This window comes from Rattus norvegicus, chromosome 4 (assembly GCF_036323735.1).
Source record: "Rattus norvegicus strain BN/NHsdMcwi chromosome 4, GRCr8, whole genome shotgun sequence".
NCBI lineage: Eukaryota > Metazoa > Chordata > Mammalia > Rodentia > Muridae > Rattus > Rattus norvegicus.
The window spans coordinates 122,301,159-122,321,895 of NC_086022.1; the positions used below are offsets into that span (position 1 = coordinate 122,301,159).

At 48.4% G+C, this 20,737-nt stretch overlaps 1 protein-coding gene across 3 annotated transcripts in view; it reads right to left on the reverse strand.

Moving 5' to 3' along the window:
- The window catches only part of Eefsec (eukaryotic elongation factor, selenocysteine-tRNA-specific), a 196,143-nt gene that overhangs the window by 24,252 nt on the left and 151,154 nt on the right, over positions 1-20,737 (reverse strand). For 2 of the 3 annotated variants that reach the window (NM_001398914.1, XM_039108166.2), the window contains 2 exons: positions 14,217-14,876; positions 767-923 (listed from right to left, as the gene is read on the reverse strand). In NM_001398914.1, the coding sequence (NP_001385843.1) occupies positions 767-923; positions 14,217-14,876 (817 nt within the window). The remainder of the gene's footprint in view (positions 1-766; positions 924-14,216; positions 14,877-20,737) is intronic. The other variant, NM_001109249.1, reaches the window with a different exon arrangement.

Consider the following 20,737-nt stretch of genomic DNA (forward strand, 5'->3'; position numbering starts at 1 on the left):
ACTCTGACATGCAGCCCTCACACACCCAGTGTATGACCCCGCCCCTACCCTGACCTCTGGCACTCAGCACCCTGGGACTTGCAGCCATCAAACACTCAGCACTCACACTCCCATCACTCCCATAGCAGCTCATCCCCACCTCAGATGGCCATCCCTCCTACACCCAGCTAATTTCTACCCTAAGACTTCATACATCTTGCACATCCCAGCTTAGGCCTGTGCACTTGTCTTGCAGTGCCTCTGGGTACATAATAAATACCCACAGCTCACTATTTGCCCCCTCCCATGACAACCTGCACACCTCTAGTACCAAGCATTGGTCCAATACACAGTCAACGTCTATAAAATGCAGTTGGACAGACACACTTATGACCTAAGGGATGACTACATGAAAAAACCACAGGCTACACTTTCAGAAGCAGGTGCACATCCTGACCCAGCAACACACATGGCCCTGAGCCTAACGGTCTCTCAAATTTGTTGGAACTTACTGGGCATCATGGTGCTATTCCAGCCCTGACAGGCTTTCCTTTCCCCTCCTCCTTTGAGCATGCTCTGTAAGATCAATACCTACTTCACAAGGAAGCTAGGGTGTGTCCCAAATATTAAACAGTGGGATAAAATTCAACCCTGACCTTGTCTCAGTCCAGTCCCCTCTCAGGACCCATGCTTGCTTCCTAGTCAGAGGTCAGACGAGCAATGCTGTCTTGACTGTGCTCAGGCCCTCTATCTCTCCCACACTTTGCAGGGATGCAGCTGCACTTACCAGGGATGTGGATCTTGAACTTGCCGCTTTGGCCGAAGGCACTGTCGATGATGCCCTGCTCTCCTGTGGACAGCTGTACCTTAAGCCCCACAAAGAGCTGGATGTTGGTCTCCTTTTTGAACAGGGAACGTCCAATCACGCTGTAGTCATCCATTACCTGTCCCCACACAGGAGAGGAGGCATTAGTAGTACATGCTGAGAACTGATGTGCCCAGCTCAGACATAATGATGTAAACAGAGTAGAGAGAAGGTCTGAATGATCTATTATCATTCACCATACTCCATTAACATGGGCACTAAGAAGGATCAACACTCACAGCAATCTTATGGGCACCATACTAAAGCCCACATACAAGTGTGCCAGGGTCAGAGAGCCTGAGAAGCCTTGGGTTATATTCCCTGTGTCAGTCATCCTCTCACCTGCTTCTGCCTTCACGGGTTCCAGTGACTGTGCAGCAGCAGTCCTGGCTCTGGCTTTCCCCTAGGAGAGACTCTAAGGAGCAGCCCTAACTTACTATCCTGCCTTACCCACATGTTTTGGTTCAAGCTCCTCTCTGCTCACTGCATTGTACCAACTACCCTTTCCAGCCAGCCATCTGCCCTCTATGATGCCCTCTGTCAGTCAAGTTCCAGGTACGTTTCCTTATGGTCTCTGGCCCCTGCTGCCTCGTCAGGCCTATTTCTTCAAGACTCACATCCTTGCTGGGGGCTCTGGCTGCCCCCTCACCTCTTTGTGGGTACATATGGGCGCATGTGAGTGAAGTTGTTGACTGGGGGCAGCTTGAATGGATTTCACCATGAACTCTCTTTTCCCATGCATGTCCCTGAACCCAGCCTGGCTGTATCTATAGCTAGCCTGTCAAGGTCTTGTCAACACGAGCTTCATCACAGCTGGGAGTGACATTCCATTCTCTACCTGACTGGTTCTTGCCATCACCAGTCTACTCTGCATATGCTGTACTCAGTCACTAAGTCAGACCCTATTATAAAAAGTGCCCCTCATTTTGGCAACTGCTATGGAAAATGCACTCAGAGACCTCTCAGCCATGCATGCTACTTTGAGAAAAATGCCCTTTAGATATGCCTATCCAGGAGGGAAATGGCAGCACACAGGCTACACATTAACAGCCCAAGTATAGAAAAACTGTGCATGGCTTCCATTGGCCACCCTGTGACCCCAGAGAGGGAAAGGTATGAAGGACAAGGGGGAACTGGGTGGGCATCAGCAGAACTGTGTGCAGTAGGGGTACATGGAATCAGGAGAAGCTGCTGCCTCAGGGGAAGGGCATGGGGAACCTGGAGAATTTTTCATTATATATCTTTCCTATGTTCTGGTCTTTGAAATGAAATTACCTGTTCAAAATTAAAATTTTTAAATAAATAGCGAATTATTTGTCTTTCACTCTTAAAAGGCAAGCCTACTTTCTTGATAGCCACAAGTAGAGGACAGTTTCTTCCAAACTCTTTTAATGGCTGTCCCCTTCTGAGGTGCATACCCTGGGCCATTGGGCTATCTCCTACTAACATCTTACTGCTAATCAAGATGCCTGGATGAATAGTTTTAAAAAGTAGAAAACTGTCCATTTACTCTGAAACCCTTTTGGAAAACATATGCTATTCTCCTTGATTCATAGCAGTAGACAAAAGGCACCACACTCCTTCTCTCCTGGTGACTGATGAACTGGATACAAACAATGACAAGAATTACAATCTCTACTTGTGCAGCCCTCTCTCTGTAACTCACGAGCCTCTTTCCAATACAGCAGCTCCTTCTTTCTTTCCGAGATGGGTCCAGCACATTCTCCCAGGGTAGTCCCTGCTCTTGGAAGGTGAAGATGTCTACTTGGGCCTCTGAGCTAGCACTGCCAGCCTTTTGCTTACTGGAACCCAGAAGTTCCACTGATCAGACTTCATATCCCCAATTTCAAATGGTATACAATAGAGCCTGCTGCTTCCTAGAGACCCATTCCCACACCATGTTCGGATCACTGTGCAGAGCTGGGATCCTCCAACAGTGCAGGGTCCATTGCTGTTCACTTTACAGCCCAGCCTGGCATGACCTGTGTATTTAGTTTAACTGGCCTAATGGGTCCAGCTTGAGCAGTCATCCATGATCCCACGACTGAAAGTGTTCAAGTCATGATCAGTCCTTGTTGCCATGGGTTGTCTGTCTCCTATATCTCCTCTGCCCCCTCCTCACCTTCAGGGACTTCATCCTACCTAAGGGAGTCAGATTTGAGGAACAGCACATAGGGAGGGATCCCAGGCCTGCTAGGTCCTTTGCAAAGCCTATGCTGAAACCCAACCAGCAGTCAGCATGATGTAGCCCCTCCATGCTGAAGCAGTGGCTAGAGTACTGCCCATGGTGCTAAGGCCCATAGGAGACAGATACATCTGACTTAGACCTCCTCCAGCATTACTATGTCCAAGAATAAGAATGGTGGTCCTGGGACCAAGAGCTCATAGCTTACTTTGAAAGTATCTTTAAAAAGCATTACCAGTAAGACCTGGTGGCACATGCCTATGATTGCAAGTCTCAGAAGCTTGAGGCAGGAGGCTAATGAATGTGTTCAAGGAGAATCTGGGATACTTAGGAAGTTCATGGTCAGCCCAGGCTATATACTACTAGTAAGACCCCATCTTTAAAAAAAAAAGTTCATTACTAGTACTAAATACAATAACAATAACTAAATTACAATTTAGTTAAACCAATAACAAATTTGTCCTATTCACTCTTCCCACAAGGACCTGCCTTGTTCCCAAGCACCTCTAGTGTGATATCAAGGCAGATACCTAGCTGGCATCTGTGGGGATGCATGACCAACCAGAATAGGCCTGGATGGGAATCTTAGGCCTCTATGACCCCATGGCCTTTACTGATTCCTCCCCGACTTCACTCTGTCTGTGTGTCCTCAGATTAAACTTGACCTTATGTCATATCCTCATCCCCCTGTTCACTACTTAAATCAGAGAAGGGTCGTCATTTTCCACATGGGCCCCTGCCCTCCACAACACTGCTCCCAGTCTGTGCCACTTGCTTGGGGTTCTTCATTATTACCAGCCTCACTGCCACACATCTGCTACACACACACACACACACACACACACACACACACACACACACACACACACACAAATGAAACAATTGCACATTTAGTTTAGCCGGGCACAGGCCTGTGAGATGCCTTTGACACCATCAGTCAAAGCTTTGATATCTGTTACCTTACTGCTCCAGGCCCCTCTGCCATGCCTCTCACCCTCTTCCTCTGTCCACAGGGGGAGTCCTCCCTACCCACCCTGGTAGCCTTCCCTACTCCCAGGATTGAGGTGGAACCTCTATTCTGAGCTTGGCTACCCTGTCTTAAAACCCAATGTAGCTTGTGTACTCAATCCTGCAGAGGATTAAATGTTCCTCAAGGATAGGGGTTCCTTTTTATAGGCCACACCTCCCAGAGCTTGGTAAGCACAAGTTCAGAGGTGATGGGGGAAGAGCAGGCATCCATGTATAGAACTGAGGGGGAAAGAAAGGATGGGAAGCTAGGTAGCTCTTAGCTTCTTGGAGACAAAACTTTTTCATGTGATAAGCCTAAAGAGATAGAACTTGTCTATGAGAGGGCCAACGGCCAACTGGGCAATGTGGTTTGGTTTTGTTTTGTTTCTTCTTCAGAAGATAGCAGGGCAAATTCCAGCCTAGTTGCTGCCTATCCAATGCTGCTGCTTGGTGGCCAGAACTAGCTGTTCAGTGAGCCTGTAGGCCTGGCTTCCTGGACATAGAACTGGGTGGCAGGCATGCTCTCCATTAGCAAAGACCTTCAGAAGACTCCTCACTGCCCTGTTATAAAATGTTGTAGCATGTAGTTTTTGCTACCCTGCCTTAAGCTCCGAGTGGACCTTGCTACAGGTCCTTTACCCAGATTTCCTTGGATCTATAGATAAAAATCAACACACATATATACTAGTTAATCTTAAAATGTCTTTGTTAACTCAATGACTGGGCACTCCTAAACATCCCCTGCCATCCCAGAAATAATCAGATAGAGTGCCCTTGGCCTCTCCAACGGAAACCTCACATGGCTGGTTGGCTTTATCTCCTGTCACTACTCTCTCCTTAATGTCACAGACAGTGGAACTTCCCTCTTTTCCTAAGGTCCTTGCCAAAGAGTAGGGTGATTCTGTTAACATCAGGAGAATGTCAGAAAGTTTTCATGCCAGAGAAGTCCCTGAAGTTAGTTTTAGTGATACCTACACAAGGCAGAGTAAAGGTCTAGGGCTCCATACTTGCTGTGTTCTCCCCTGGCTGACCAGTGGTGGGCAGTCAGTACGGTGGGGCTGCTGGCATATGTGAAGCCCTGTTTTCAGACCTATATTACCACATTTTTAAAATTTAAAAATTTCTTTTATTTGTTCATTTTACATCCCACTCACTGCCTCCCTCCCAGTTACCCCTCCCAAAATCCTTTCTCATTTCCCCTCCCCTTCTCTGAGTGGGCGGGAATCTCTCTAGGTATCTCCTTACCCTGGTGCTTCAAGTCTCTTTGAGGCTAGGTACTTCCTCTCCCACTGAGGCCAGATAAGGCAGCCCAGCTAGAAGAATATATCACATATTCAGGCAACAGCTTTTAGGACAGCCCTTACTCCAGTTGTTGGGACCCACATGAAGACCAAGCTGCACATCTGCTACATATGTGTGTGTGTGGGGGGGGTGGGTGGTTAGGTCTAGCCTGTGCACATTCTTTGGTTGGTGGTTCAGTCTCTGAGAGCTCCAAGGGTCCAGGTTGACTCTGTTGGTCTTCGTGTGGAGTTCCTGTCCCCTTAGGTTGTTTGTGTTTTGAGACAGGTTCTCTGTATGTATCCCTGGCTGTCCTGGAGCTCACCATGTAGAATAGGCTGGCCTCAAACTCAGAGACCCTTTTGAGTGCTGGAATTAAAGGTGAATGCCACCACAAATATTGTTTTAAATATCCAGGTTAAGGTATGGAATTAGTAGGCTTCTTGTGACCTTCCTAGGAGAGGTTACTCGGGCTCCATCTTGCTGGCTGGCCTCTGTTCTGCTATGGCAAGAATGGCAGCTAAAAAGTCTTAAAATCTAACGAAAGTGTCTCTGTCATTTCTACTTTCTTGTTTTATGCCTTGGCCAGAAGATATACTACTCGAACCAAGTATATTCCCTGTGTCTTCCATTAACCTCCTCTTCATTTCCAAGTGTAGGTAGGTTAGGCCCAGGGAGGGTGGAGATAGAATATAGCCTCCAGGTCCCTGTGCATTCCCTGAATACTGGTGGCCCTGTCTGTTTACAGCTCCTACTATCACTTTACATAACTGAGTGAGTGGTCATCCACGGTGTCAGATCTACCTAGGAGACTGAGGGTGATCTAGGGTGAGATTACGATTGTGGCTACTCCTGGGGACAGTGTTGGGGAATAGAGGAGGCCGACAAGCCCATTTTACCATAGTCTGTCAGGTGGGTGCCCTTCTTGTTGTGCAGAGGTCAAATGGGGTTGTTCTGGCTAGTCCTCATAAGACCAAAGGGGAAGGGAGAAAACACGTCTGTGAATGAGCCCACCATAGCTTCTCTGGTCTCTAGGTTCACCTGGGCTAATGCTAACTGGCTGACTCTGGTTCTGGAGTGCTGAGCAGCCTCCACCCTGCTTACTTGAGCTCAGGGAAAACCCTGTCAGAGAGGAGACAGTCCCTACCATCAGGGACTCTACTTCCCAAAAGTGGTCTAGAGGGAGGCAGCGGGGAGAGAAGGTAGAGCTGGTAACATGGTAAGATCTGGCACCCGGCACCCTTGCAGGCTGCCCTGTCTAACTGACCATGGTGTGGCACTCAACCCAGATATAGGACACGTCAAAGAGGCCTGGGGATACAACTCACAGACTCTTGCAGTGACAAGAGACTACAGAGAGCATTCACCAGCACACCACAAAGAGAGCCCTGCCAGAGCAGTTGGAGGGCTTGTATGCTGAATCAATCACCAATGTCACACTGAAAGCAATGCCTGTGGGGTTTGCTGGTGGCCCCTATTCCTGGGGACAATGCCGAACACAGGCCAGTAGTCACAATAGCTTCAAGTGGGGACTTTCACTGCTTGCATGAGTAATTTGCTTCATCTACCCGCCCGTGGTTGCTGGAGGGATCAAACTCGCTCAGCAGTTACAGCTGTGCATCCAAGTCCAGCTCTTGCTGCCATGCCAGGAGAGTCCCTATTGTCCCCAGGTTTTGAACAGGGACTTGGCTGCTGGTGCACATAATTAGGTCATTACATGTGTCTCTCTTCCAGGGCTTGGTTCCCAGGATGAGGCTTGGGAATTGCCCAAGTTCTGAAGCTTCGGCTAGTTCACCAGGCAGAAAGGGAAGTCACTATGAGGAGAGCTGAGCTAGGATCTCCATTATAGTGAGGAGGGAGGGCCCTGTGTTCCCAGAAGGGAAATGGTTTTAGTTGCTTGAGTTCTGGCTCTGTCTCTTATAGTGTCATGGCCTGGGGCAGGGGACTTCTCTAAACTTCAGTATTTTCATGACATAGGTTGTTAGGATTAGCACATTGATACTGGCCAGAACACCAAGACTTGACAGGAGAATGGCCATTAGAATAGAGTCTGTATTTAGTGAATGTCAAGCTGAAGTCATCACCTGAGAGTCCCTCCTAGGACTCATGTGGAGTAGGTGATCTAGCATACCCAGAACCCCCAGACGCAGTGGTCAGGACTTCTGGCTAGGAAGGAGGGCAGGACCCACACTCAGTACTCACAGCCCAGGGTACCCTAGTCTCCACTTCTCCCTTCCACTTCCCTTCTGGACAGTATCCTGGGAGAAGACAGGGACCAGCATCTCAGGAGGAAGGAAGGAACCTCCTGCTATTGAGGTGACACCTCTTCCAGTTCACCTGAAGTTGATGATGACAACCATAATGCCATGCTCTTTGCATATCACCAGAAAACACTATCTTCTCATTCCTCCTCTGTACCAGCTTGGCCTGGTGGAAAGGCAGGACCCCACCCCCCCCGTACCCCCAGCTAACCAGTGGGATGGGGCTGGTTCTTGCTTCACCACTGTAGCACTGTAGCTACACTCTGCTGTACTTCAGGCTCTGCTTCTGTCACACACAAGTTTCTGCTTTTCAAGGGATAGGACAAGGTTCTTGGCACAGAAGACTGAACAATGCGCAACTTTGCTGTAAGCTCTGTATAAACCTTGGGAAAGTAAGTTAGCCTGCAATGGTCTCATCTCATCAAACATACTCCAGAGGCTCAAAGACTAAGGCCTGGTGTCGGCCACTGATGTGCCTCAGAACAGGCTACTGCCTGGGATAGCTGCCCTATCCTTCTGCCCACCAGACTCTCAGGCTTCCCTTAGCCCAGGCCTCCTCCCTGAACATTCCTTACATTCTATGTCCAGCCATCACCTGAGAGTCCCTCCTAGGTAAAGAAAGCACCTGCTGGTGTTTAAGAGGTCCTAGGTGATAGCTCCTACCATCTGCCCTCCACAGAGAAAAGAGGGTGTGTATCTTATGGACACTGACCGTATGCCAGCCACTTGGCCCTTCTCACATGTAGTCTCAACTCCCCACCACAGCACTCTTACAGGGGAGTCAGAGAGATATGACACAGCCATGCTAGACCATGCCTTAACTCAGTCCTAGTGTCCAGAGCTAGCTCTCTACTATGTCCACCCACTGGACCCTGCATCCTCCTCTGGACAGGAGTGTAGTCTCGGAAGCAGTGAAGCTGGGCTCCAGCTATCAGACTCTGACCCTGGAAGAAACCAGGAGAGATGCTGAGCTATGGTCAGGTTGTATGGATCATAAGGAAAGCAATCTGTCACAGTAGACCTTAATCTCTGCCTCCTGGAACCTGTGGCTGGGAATCTATGGGCAAGAACAGCAAGACAAACTGAATGGCCAGAAAGCAACTCTCTCCAGGGGTTAGGGTGCTACAGTTGATCTGCACAGCACACCCCGCCCCTGAACCTGGGCTGTCCCTGCTCAGAAAGAAGCAGGTGATGGTAGGTTCCCTGAGGCATTGAGCAGGCTTAACAAACCATCAGCAGTAGAGCTCAGGAGAGCCAGGAGCCTGAGGCAGTGCTGGTCAGACTTCAAAGCTGGCCAGTGCTCCTGGTGGCGTCTGTATGTTTACACTTGGTTGGGTCTATGCCTCAGGCTCCTGAAGTCCAGCCTGAGGCCTTTCTGGTTGGCGCCATGGGGCTAGACCTGCAGTAGCCAATATGCCTGGTTTGACCTTCCCCCTCCATAGTGGGGACAGCTTCTTGCCACTATGGACAGCGAGGACTTAGGGATGTGTGCCATGAACAGCTTATGTGAACTATGGTCACGATGCATAGGGCTTAACAGGGGCCGCCTGGTGGCTGGCAAAGCACCAGCACTTTCCATGTTTGTTTATCTACTTGCCCCACCCTGGGACCCACTTTAGTGTTGTGCACAACACTGCCTGCTTCTGTAAAGGTTCTAGATCTAAAGAGATTGTGTAGTAAGAGCTGGCAGGACCTTTCTCCCATGTGCCATCATTTATGTGGGGTTGTGTGAGCTGCCAGGTGTTGAGGACCACACTAAGGTGGGAGGAGGTGGGTGCCAGAAGACACAGAGAGGGTGTCCTGTGCAGCAACAGTCAGGGTGTGTTAGGCATGCAGGCAGCTGCTGCTGGGCACCTGCCTTACCTGACTCTCCTCTTGGTTGATGGCAAGGAAAGCAGAACTGCTATAAGGGAGAAATGTGGCTCCATGGAGCAGGTGCTGTCCTGAACCTGGGAGTTCTTGCGATCCAGATGAACTGGGTCAGGAAGCCTTGAGTGACAGGATATGGCAGAGCAGGTGAGAGGATAGCTGAAGCCTCCACAGGACAGCTTCTAGCTCTGAGGTGATTCCAGCACTGGGAACCAAAGTCACTCTCTTTCCAAGCTCCCCAACTTACTATTCCAAGAAGAAGCCCTGACTCTGTGATTGGCTGCTGGCTGGGTGGTTTGGTTGAGGGCTTCTCCAGTGGTTCAGTCAGGCACTGGCTGGCCTGTGTCACAGAACAGCTCCTGACCTGGAACCCCCAGTGTCCTTCCATGTCTGAGCAGTGGCTTTCTAGCTAGCTGCTCAATCACAGCTCAAAGACCCCCCTCTGTGCTTCCTCCAGCGTAGGTGGAGTTCTGTTCCTCCTTTCCTGCCTCTCGGCTTCCCACCCCTCCATGGACTTCTGCTCCAGTGGCCCACAGACAGACCACTTCTCTGGCTCCTGGCTCAAGTCAGCTGTGTGTGGAAATCTGATGCACTGGTAGCTTGTTGAGGACAGGGCTCCATAGTTCTGCCCAGCTTTGGCAAGTCGTCGTTTCTGTCAGATCTTTACAATCTACACTATTATGTACCTAAGCTGAGCATTTCGTCTGAAAACCAGTAGCTCCATCACCCTAGATTCCTTTTGGACTTTACTTTTAACATGCTTGGTTCTGGTCTGTCATGGTGCCTGTTACTGCATAGCACCCTCCGTGTCTCATCTCTGCAACTGCCCCGCACCTGTTAAAGGTGACTGTCCACTTGTGTGGCCTTCCTGCTCAGTCTCCTGACATCTTTTATTCTTTACTTTTGCTTCTTAGATACAGCATATCAGTGCAGCTTGCATTTTAACCCAATCTATTAGTCTGTCTTTATAGCTGGCATTTATTTAGTGTGATAAGTACTTCTTAATTTTGTCCTTCAAATCACTGTCATCATTTTTAGCATTATTCTTGCTTTCCTTATTTGTACTCATTTATCAAGTTCACTCCAGTTTTCCTTCTGTGAATAAGCATTTCTTCCAACTCTTCCATTCCACTCATTCTTTCTCTGAGATCAAAATCTAATTCATGTTTTGTATTATCCTTTCAAATAGTGCACCTTTCAATGATGCTCCTATTCCCATGCCCTCGTCTTCTGGCAGATGGGCCAGCCTCTGGAACACTCCAGGGAGCTTGCAGCCCTTCAGACCCCCCCTTCTCCTTTTCCTTCTCCTGAATGACACTGCAGATGCCTTTACGTCTGTGAGGCTCTACCCTATGGCCCAATTCCTGGGCTGTGGAGCAAGCAGAACTGGTCAGCTTTAGCTATGAACAGGAACAGCAAACTGGCTAGAGGGTCAGACTCTGCCTAGACCTGTTTTTGATGGCTTCTTAGTTAAGAATAGCTGTCAGTCTAATGAGCTAAAAAACATTTTTAAAAAGAATATTTCATGATACACGAAATCTAAGTCAAAGTTAAATTTTGTGTTCACTGATGGGAAGTTTTATTTGAACACAACCATATTTAGGTGCAGCTCACAACTGTTTCTGGGCTTTACTGGCAAGAAAGCAATTCAAGGACTTGCAATTACAGGAACATTGATGGCCAACAGCCCACCACACCCTCACTTAGAGTTTTGTTTATTTTTGCTTTTTTGAGATAGGTTGCAAGGTTTCTCAGCCTTTTACTTTCCATTCTGTCCTCTTTGGAAGGAACCCATGTACAATTTATACTTGAGTGGAAAATGACACATCATCAAAACTTTGTAAATTTTCTATGTAGCCCAGGCTGGCCTTGAACTTGCTATGTAGCCCAGGCTGGCCTTGAACTCACAGAGCTCCTTCTGCCTCTCTCTGCCTCTGAAGTGCTAGTGGTTTCTGCTAGCAGTGTGGATTTCTCATGTGAAAATAAGACAAAACAGGCTTCAAATGACACACCATGGAGGCTCAGCAGTGTATGGGACATCATTTTATCGAACCCTATTGGCATCCCATTGTGTTTGTTATTACTTATGTGCAAGCTCAACATACCCTGACATTACAATATTCTTAACTCACAGAAAAACAATGTTGAGAAAAAGGAGAAATTTTAAAATAGTATATTTCATCACTATAGATACAAAATAATTAAAAATGGGAAGAAAGCTGGTTCCAAAGTTTCTGGGTGGCTCATTTGTTAGCTGTTTGCCAAAGGTAAGTTAATTAAAATGTATTTGATTGCATCAGTTGAAAAGAAGAATCCTGAGAAAATAAGCTTATTTAAGATGACTAGAATTGGAGCAGGAGCTCAGGCTGGGCTCAGGTACCACTCACTCTTAGGAACACCAGTATGTTCAGGCACATCTATCTATAGGCGTCGGACCTGCACAGCAGAGCAACAAGAACAAGCATCGAAGAGACTATGTGCTTACAGAGTTAGCATCTCCTGGTCCCAAGCACTACTTGTAAAACCTCGATTAACACTATTTGGACTATTTCAGTCTCAGTCTCTACTGTGAAGATGACCTTGGGCCACCTTCTATATATCCTGGACTAGAATACACACAGGAACTCAATAAAGCTAAGTATGAAAGATGATACCTTTATAGGTAGCAGAAACAGAAGGTTAAGCTGCCTTAGTCCATGATCAGATGGGAAGTGTCTATGAAAGTGGGGCTTCTTTCTCTTTACTAGCAACTTAGGACACCTCAGCTGCCTGAGCTAACTGTTTCTAAGATAGGGCTAGTGCACTGAGTCTACCCAGTATTGTAGGGCATGGGGTAAAGGTCTGCCTAGGATATCAGATTTAACCTTTGTAAGATGACCTGACCACCCAGAGACTTCTTTGGCAGAGGTACACTTAGGAATGAGGTCAGCCAGCATAGCCCAGGATGGGGGCTCAGGACACTTTTCTGCCTTACAAAGACCACCTATGTGCACAAGCTCCACCCTTCTGGGCCAGTGTGCCTATCAATGGCCTCCTGCTGTACACATGACACTCCAACTTCCTCAGCTGGTCAACATGGACTCCCTCTCCCCAGAGAACTTTCAGGCCTTCATCCTTGAGCTGGGCTACATCATTGGTCCCCTGAGTATTTAAGCTTCTAGCAGCTACAAAATTTTGTAGCTCTCTAAAACGAATATAGCCACTGTTGCACTCTCCAGACTTGGATCTTGTAAGCCAATCCAATAAATTCTCTTTTAACTAACACACACACACACACACACACACACACACACACACACACACACACACACACACTTGTACTTTCTCCCTATTACTCTGTTCAATTTCCTTAGAGAACTTGCCTAACATAGCTGCCCCTCAGAACAATTTTGCTGGTCTCTTGGGAACTGTGCTATGTTCTGGCCTCACCTGATGAGAACTAGTTCTCAAATGTGAAGGTATGTGTTTCATACTGTGAGGTCAAGACTGTCCACATTCAGATGGATGTGCCTACTCGGCTGAAGAAGTCTATGGCTCTCAGGGCTGCCAATGTGGGCACTAACCCTATACTGCAATTCTGTAGTCTGATGACTCTCTGGACTAAGTATGAAAAGGCTGGAGGTCTGGGCTGCCTCAGACTAGTGGTAGGACACGGATCAGCATGTTTCCAGACCTTTTCTGTTGCTCTTGGGAGGCCTGTGTCACTTTACAGTGTGTTTCCTTGCTCCTCACTAGTGCCTCCCAGTTCTCTAAGGAAGTGACAGGCCTGAGGGAGAACAATTAGACCTGGAGCCATACCAAGAAGACATTATTCTCCGATAGATGCTTTACTACAGAATAATTACACCCTATAATGCTGCTAATAAATCAAGCTGGGTGAACAGTGACGCCCACTGTATCACCCCATCTGCAGAAGCATCTCTGCTGTGCTGAGGTGGATGGAACTCACCCAGGCTAAGTTCCTGAGCTGTGAGTCTGGTTGGAGGAGGAGAGGCGGGGAAGGCAGAGAGCTCTAGTGAATACCCGTGAATTAGAAAAAGATATTCCTAGGAGTGTATGCCTGTATGTCCCAGGTTTGTACTCCACTGGGTCGGGCCTTGTACTAGCAGCTGTAACAAGATGGGGAGGAGGAGCTGTCTTTGTACTGGTCTGGTGGGAGCCCAGCTATATCTGGGACCACACACAGCTACTAAGTACCATGGTATAGTCAGAGGGTCAGAAGAGACAGTGAGGCCTGGACATTGAGGAACTCTTCATTCTAGGTCTGTACTGCTATTCAACAAAAATATGTACCAACACTTCAGGAAAGGTGCCACATTGTACAGACTCCAGTGACAGGTCTGCATTTCAGAGCTTTGTCCAGTCATAGTGACTCCAATGTACCCAGGTAGCCAGTGACTTTTCTGGTTTTTCTTTCCTTATTCCTTGTATCTCTGAACTCACAATCCCTTTCCTATCCTGTAGGTAAAGTGGACCTGGACTGTCCCAGGTACCCACTGGTCATGAGAACCTGGTCTAGGCCTGGCAGGATCCAGTGGTATGAAACACAGGGCCTAGTAAAGGCAGGCGGCCCCGGGAGAGGCCAGTCTACTAATCTGGAGGATCTGACTATAGTCCAACTCTATGAAGGCATGATGGGAAAGACTCAGGCTGCTTGTACCCTGGCCTTAGCTATCTCATCTGAAACCTAAGGACTTTGACTCTGGTCCAGCCCAGACTGTGGGCCTAGTACCAAGCAGGGAGAGGAAAAAAATCCATGGGCTGTGCTTACCCGCTCCACAAGGCCATGCTTGTGCTTCAGCTTGTAAACCCTCAGTGCTGGCAGGAAGCTCTCTGTGTAGTTCTTGTCCTCCAGTCCTTGTACCAAGACACCATGGAAGGCCAGCCGGCATGTGTTGGTGTGAATGTCAGCATCCAGTCTGGAGCCAATCACCAGGCAGAGTCGGGGGCAGGTGACTGGCTTCTCAAACTCTACCAGGGCCCATTGCTGCCGGGGACAGTGGCCCTCTGGGGAGTTGCCTGCTTTTGTGTCTGCCTCATCATTACCTTCTGTGGCTGTGGGCATGGAATCCTTGCACAGGTACTGCTCTTGGAAGAGGTATTCTCGGGAAAGGTCGAAGGAATCTAGCACGGGTTCTGAGTCAAAATTGTCAGGAGCAGGGCTGAAGAACAGCATACGGCCCATGACTGTCTCATGGCCCACTGTGATGTGGAACTTGGCCTTCGTCTGCAGGGGCCCCCGGAAGTAAGGAATCTTTTCCACAGAGATGAGGGCTGCATGAACGGTGTGCAGAGACTCTGGTGCACATACCAGACCACGCTCCAACAGCTTGGGGTCAAACTGGGTAACACAGATGCCTAGTCGGTCTCCTTGCATGGCAGAGGTGACAGGTGTATGGAACATCTGCATGGACTTCACTTTCTTCACCACCTGATCAGGAGCAAGAGGGAGAACATGTGAACCCCTAAGTCTTGCAGCTGGGGCTTAGATCATTCTTCCTCTGTAGTACCCCCAACATCCACCTACCCCCAGTCCTAGTGGAGATCCAGGCAAACAGCAGAAAGAAGGTCAGGGTTCAGTCAGAACTTAGTGGGCAAAGAAAAAAGTATCCCGAAAAGCTAAGGCCCAGGATGCCATGCGATGCTAGACCACTTTTCAAATCTCATCCCTGTGCCAGCACAAGAACAGAGGTCACCTCAGTCCCTCTGTCCTCTAGAAGCTGATTTGCATAGGTTCTATACTCTCCAGCTTCTTTCTTTTTATCAGTCATTCCAGCACATTCTAGCCCTCTGCACAGCCTTGAGATCCAGCCTACCAGTATGACATTTGCTTTCAAGGCTTGGGGCAGATGCCAGACTAGAGTCTGTGACTAAGGGCAGGACCTGCTCTTGATTCCTGAGGGGCTTGTCCCTCTACTTCTCCTCGTCCATGAAACGCCCACTATCTAGCGTGTGTCTGCCTGCCAAGGCTGAGGGCCCTCAAGAAAGGTCTTCCTCCAGTTGTTCCACATAGTCTCTGTGCCTACTATGTGTCAACTTCTATTTCAGGAGAAGGACTAGAGCCAGCTCTATTTCAAAGAGCTCAATATCTAGAAACAAGAAACATGATCTACACAGGACACACAGCTATATTAATGCTATTTTATATAACATATACTAGTATATAAATTATGTCGCTATTTACTGAAACAAATTCTACAATGCAGGTGCATGAGACATGAAACACATGATAAGGCCTAGGGTTGGGCAAGCCCTGGCTTTGCACAGGCAGGCAGAGGAGTGCTACAGAAGCAGCCCCTGAGCTGAGGCCTGCAAAGATCCAGAGCAAAATAGCTTTAGGTAGAGACACCAGGAAAGGCCAGACCTAGAGATGGCGCTGTCTGTGAGGCTAAGTAGTCAATAAAGAGACAGAAGGGCTCCTGGAGGCCAGAGGTCAAGGCCTAGGCGTCATGTATATACATGGGTCTGCCTGAAGTCACCGGAAGGGGCTATGTGATCTTATCTCAGGTTCTGAAAGGTTACACTGACTCCACACAGAGCAGACTTCTGCCTTCACAGCCTGCAAATCAGGAGCAGACATGGCAGAACCCAAGATGGTGGGCATACCTCCTAAGCCCCACTCATGAGGTGCCATCAGACACTTTCTGTTGAACAAAGCAAAGTACATAGAGCCCATTTCAGAAAACACAGCAGAGGAATGGAATGAACCTTGGATTTTTATGATTCAGCTACCAGCATCCCTGTCACCAGGGCTGGAGGTGGGTGTCCACACTTTTCCTCCTGGACAGAGGCTGAATGCTGTGCTGGTGGCACACTGGCCCAGAGCCTTTCACCAGAGTATCAAACTCAAGTGTTTATTTAAAGATCATTAACTCCCCACCCACAGGGTCAGAGGGCAGAGAAAGTGAGAAGCAGCGTCAAAAGCTGCAGCCCAGATCAATCAAAGGGAAATGCAAGCCTTCTCTGAGGTGGCCTAGGAGGCAGTGAGTGGGTGATGGGGGCAGGGTGCTGAGGTTGTAAGCTTACAGAATACCTCCCCTCTCCCAGGGGCAGTGCTCTACACTGCAGATCCCAGGAGGAAAGTGTGTCACAGCCTCAACTGGGCTTTCTCTGGGTTCAATGGCTTATGGCTTTCCTACCCCTTCTTTACAGCTTTCAGCACTAGGAAGGGCCTTTAGTCAACAAAGGGCCCCTTTACCTGGGTAGGCGGCCACAGTCCTCAGACACTTAGCCACTTGGTAAGCACTCTGGAGAAGGTGCTCCTTCTCCCACCTTCAGTGAAACTCCATATAGCCCAGTTGTACAGCCTTCACATCCCATGTGCTCAACACTCCTTTAAGCCATAAGCTACATCTAGAGCCTCTGAAGTAAGTTCCATAGTGATTCTGAATGTCCTTGTGGTTTGCCAGGATTCCCCTCCTACTTAGGTCTCTTCCTCTTGACAAAGTCTTGGTATCTGGACCTGAGCACCAGGGTACATGCATCTTAAGCAAAGCTGCATACTCTGACCCTGTTCCTGCTTTACAGGGCAATCACCACTTCTGCAAGGCGGGCTTAACTCTCAAGGCAGTGAGCACCCACGTGCAGGCCAATCAATGACTGTCTCTCCAGAACTCCAATGTCAACGGTCCTTGATCCTACTGTACACTCCCTGCAAGCATGCTGCAGGCCATAGTGCAGGGACACTATCTGAAACTTGGTGTTTAGCCTTCCCTCTCTTTTCCCGCACATGTCTGACTGTAAATGTGTGTACAGCATGTGCAGTAGTAGTTGCTGATCTCACTGCCTTATGTGACTGGCTGGGCTTTCTGAAGGAGTGCCCCACACACAGGTTACTGAGAATGCCTACATACCCGTCAGGTACCTGAGGGTTAGGTACCTGCAGGTCACTGGCTGGGACCGCCTGCCATAGCTCTCCCATTTAACCTGAGCTAAGTGTGTCGGAAGTGCTTGCTATTGTTGCTGGAAGTGCTGAGATGAGCCTCTCCTCTCACAGGATCTGACCAGGTACTTCTATGCAAGGTGGCCTCTCGAGGACTCAGGCCCTAGAACAGAACTCAAAGGTCTCAGAAGTGAGGGTTCAGTTCTGCTAGGCACAGAAACGTACTTCTACCGTTAGGGTGTGACTCTGGATGCCGTACACCTTTATAGTCCGGCACTGCCAGACTTCTTAAGTGTTTGCTAGTCATATCTGGGCATCTCCATTTCTAATTCAGGTGTGGGCTCAGGTCTGATCCACATGAGGACTTGCTGCACCCTCAGTGCCAGCACCCTAACAGCCCACAGGCTCAGCAGACATCCAGCCCAGCTGAAAAGACAGACTGCCCCTTGCAGCCACATCACACCTTGCTGGGGGTCCAGGCCTGTCTAGGCTTGACTAGAGCTTCTTCACAGAGATGGCTGGGGGCTGGCTGCCCCCACCCAGAGTCAGGCAGACTTCTCACAGCATGCTCTCCTTTCAACAAGCTCATGTTCTCAGGACTGAAATAATAAAGAATGCCTTGCGAGGGCAGAAGAGCAGAGAGGCAAATAACTGAAGATCAAGATTCCAAGGGCCGACACAGGAAATTGTGAAGCAGATAAAGATGGGAACAGGCGGCATATGCCACTACTTTGGCTCTCCAGGGCACATGCACACACAGTATCACCAGTTGTCAGTGAGCTTGCATTCCACCCAGGGAGGCTAAGAATAGAGGGCTGACCTCAACACTAACAGTACAGAATCAAGCTTTCCTTTCATTTGTTCATTTTCTAGTTTGCTGAGACTTTATCCACTCACTTGAGGATCACTGAGCATTCCTTACAGATGCAGATGGGTGGAGCCAACACACATCTGTCACTCAGCATGTCTGCCATCTCTCATGAAAGTCCAAGTCCAAGAAAACAGCAGCATTGGGTCTATGGGGTCTGCTACTTGGAGATGGGAGCAACAGCTCAATCTACAACTAATGAATGTTAATTGCACAACTGTTTGGAGGTGCAGTGAAAGAAAACAAAGTAGGCTTTAGGAGCGCTAGCCAGCACCCCTAAGGAGGTAGCACTGAGCATGGACCAGGGGGAAGAACCAGCATGCATAGGAGACCCAGCAGTTGGGGCAGAGCAAGCCTAAGGTCCCTTACAAGGAGATCCTGGTCCTTTGAGAAGCTGGAAGTGTGCAGACTGCTGGGGGCTTGGTTGGGGTATGAAGCTGTAAACAAAGGGAAACTGCTCTACCACATTAGAGAGACAAACCAGTGATGAGCCTGGGATGATGCCTTTGGATTTGTTTTCTGAATCAGAATTTTGTTATACAGCCCAGGGTGGTCTTGAACCTGAGGTTGTCCTGTCTTAGCCTCTTGAGTGCAAGGATTATGGATGTATCCCCCATGCCTGGCTTGTGTGCATCTTTAAAGGAATACTTTGGCTATAGAGTGGAAAACAGATGGAGGAGAAATGAAGCAGAACAGAGAGGATCCTCAGAGGTCAGGTTGTATTTTTGTTGTTGTTTGTGTATTTTTGAGACAGGTTTCATGCTCTGAGCTCCTGATTCTCTTGCCTCCATCTCTCAATATTATAGGTGTGGGCCATCGTGCCTAGCTTCAGAATCTGTGTTAGGGTGAGGAAGACATGGGGACAGGGCATGTTTCAGGTCTCCAGTGGAAGACCTGTCTTGTGTTGGGTGGGGACAGAAGGCCTGTGCTCAGGAACGGTCTTAGTATCACTTAGCCAATTCCTAGCAGCCCTGGAATAGAGTGGCCAGTATTAGATGCCAGAGTCCTGTCCCACCCCACCCCACCCATAATGGCCTGGCCTCAACAAAACCAAAATCTTCTTAGGCTTCATTGTCTCAAAATGGTAGCTCCAGGGGCTGGGGATTTAGCTCAGTGGTAGAGCGCTTGCCTAGGAAGCGCAAGGCCCTGGGTTTTGTCCCCAGCTCCGAAAAAAAAGAAAAACAACAACAAAAAAAATGGTAGCTCTAATTCCCAGACCTTAGATGAAATGTGTAGGCTACTTCCTTCTGTGTTCACACAGCTATAACTCTGTCCCCAAGAACAACAGACTTTCTCTCTAGGTGGGCACAGCATAGCCTTATCCTGGCTCCCACTGTGATCGGTCCTGCCCTGGTTCTCTGATGAGCAGTCAGAATGGCGCAGAGGCTAGGTGACAGGGTTGGGAGATTGCTATGCCCTGACCTCCGCCCTGCTGAGGGAAGAAGGTGCAAACTCAGGGAGGATGCAGAGGGGGAGGACTACACCGAGCAGGCAAGCAATTCTCTAAACCTCAAGTTTGTGCTTGCTAAGCACTTTGGTCCTTTCTGATTAACAACGAGGCTTTACCATCATTTGGGTCAGTTATTCTACATAAAAACCCTACGAGGCAGGCCAATAGTTTTACATTCAATTTTATGGATGAAGAAACAGAGGTTTGTGATGTCTCCAAGGTCACAAAGCAAACAGACTGAGACTTGGGACAATAAATGCCAGGGCTGCAAGGCAGGCCTGACACTCACAGTCTCATCTCTTGAGCAGCTGAGCAGAAACAGAAGCCCGGGCCACTGGAGCTGAGCATAGATCACCCTACCTACTAAGCTGCTCGGGTGCTGACCCACAGGTAGCTGTAGATTCTAAGTGACAAAGTTCCAGACAGGTGATCCCATACACCATGCTCTAGTTCTTGGCAAGGTCTACTTGTGGATGAGGAAGGATATAGGAAAGACTTGCCTTGAAAGCCTCAGTAGTGCTAGCAGATGCAGTCAGGCCTACCTCCCCCACAATCTCAGTGTGAGCCACCTTGCTGTCAAAGGGTAGCGACATCCTCATGAAAGTTAGTTTTCTGAAGGTTGTACATAACGCCACTGCCTGGAACAATTGGGTTGGGTCTCTCACTACTTATTTTTTTATTTTTCATTTTTTAAACATAGTCTTGTGTAGATAAAGATAGTCTGGCTTTGTACTCATTATGTAGAGGACAATGACCTTGAACTTCTGATGTTTCTGTCTCTACCTCCCAGGTGTCAAGATTACCTGGTGTGTGTGTCCCACTATGTCTGGTTCATGTTGTGCTGAGACTTGAACCTGGGTCCTCATGAATATTAGGCAAACACTCTACCAACTGAACTATACCCCCTGTGATAGCTCCTCTTGATTGTCAACTTGACTACATCTGGAATTAACTGCAATCCAAGCAGCTGGGTACACCTGCAAGGGATTTTTCTTTTTTTCTTTTTTTTTTTTTTAAAGATTTATTTATTCATTTATTATATATAAGTACACTGTAGCTATCTTCAGATACACCAGAAGAGGGAATCGGATC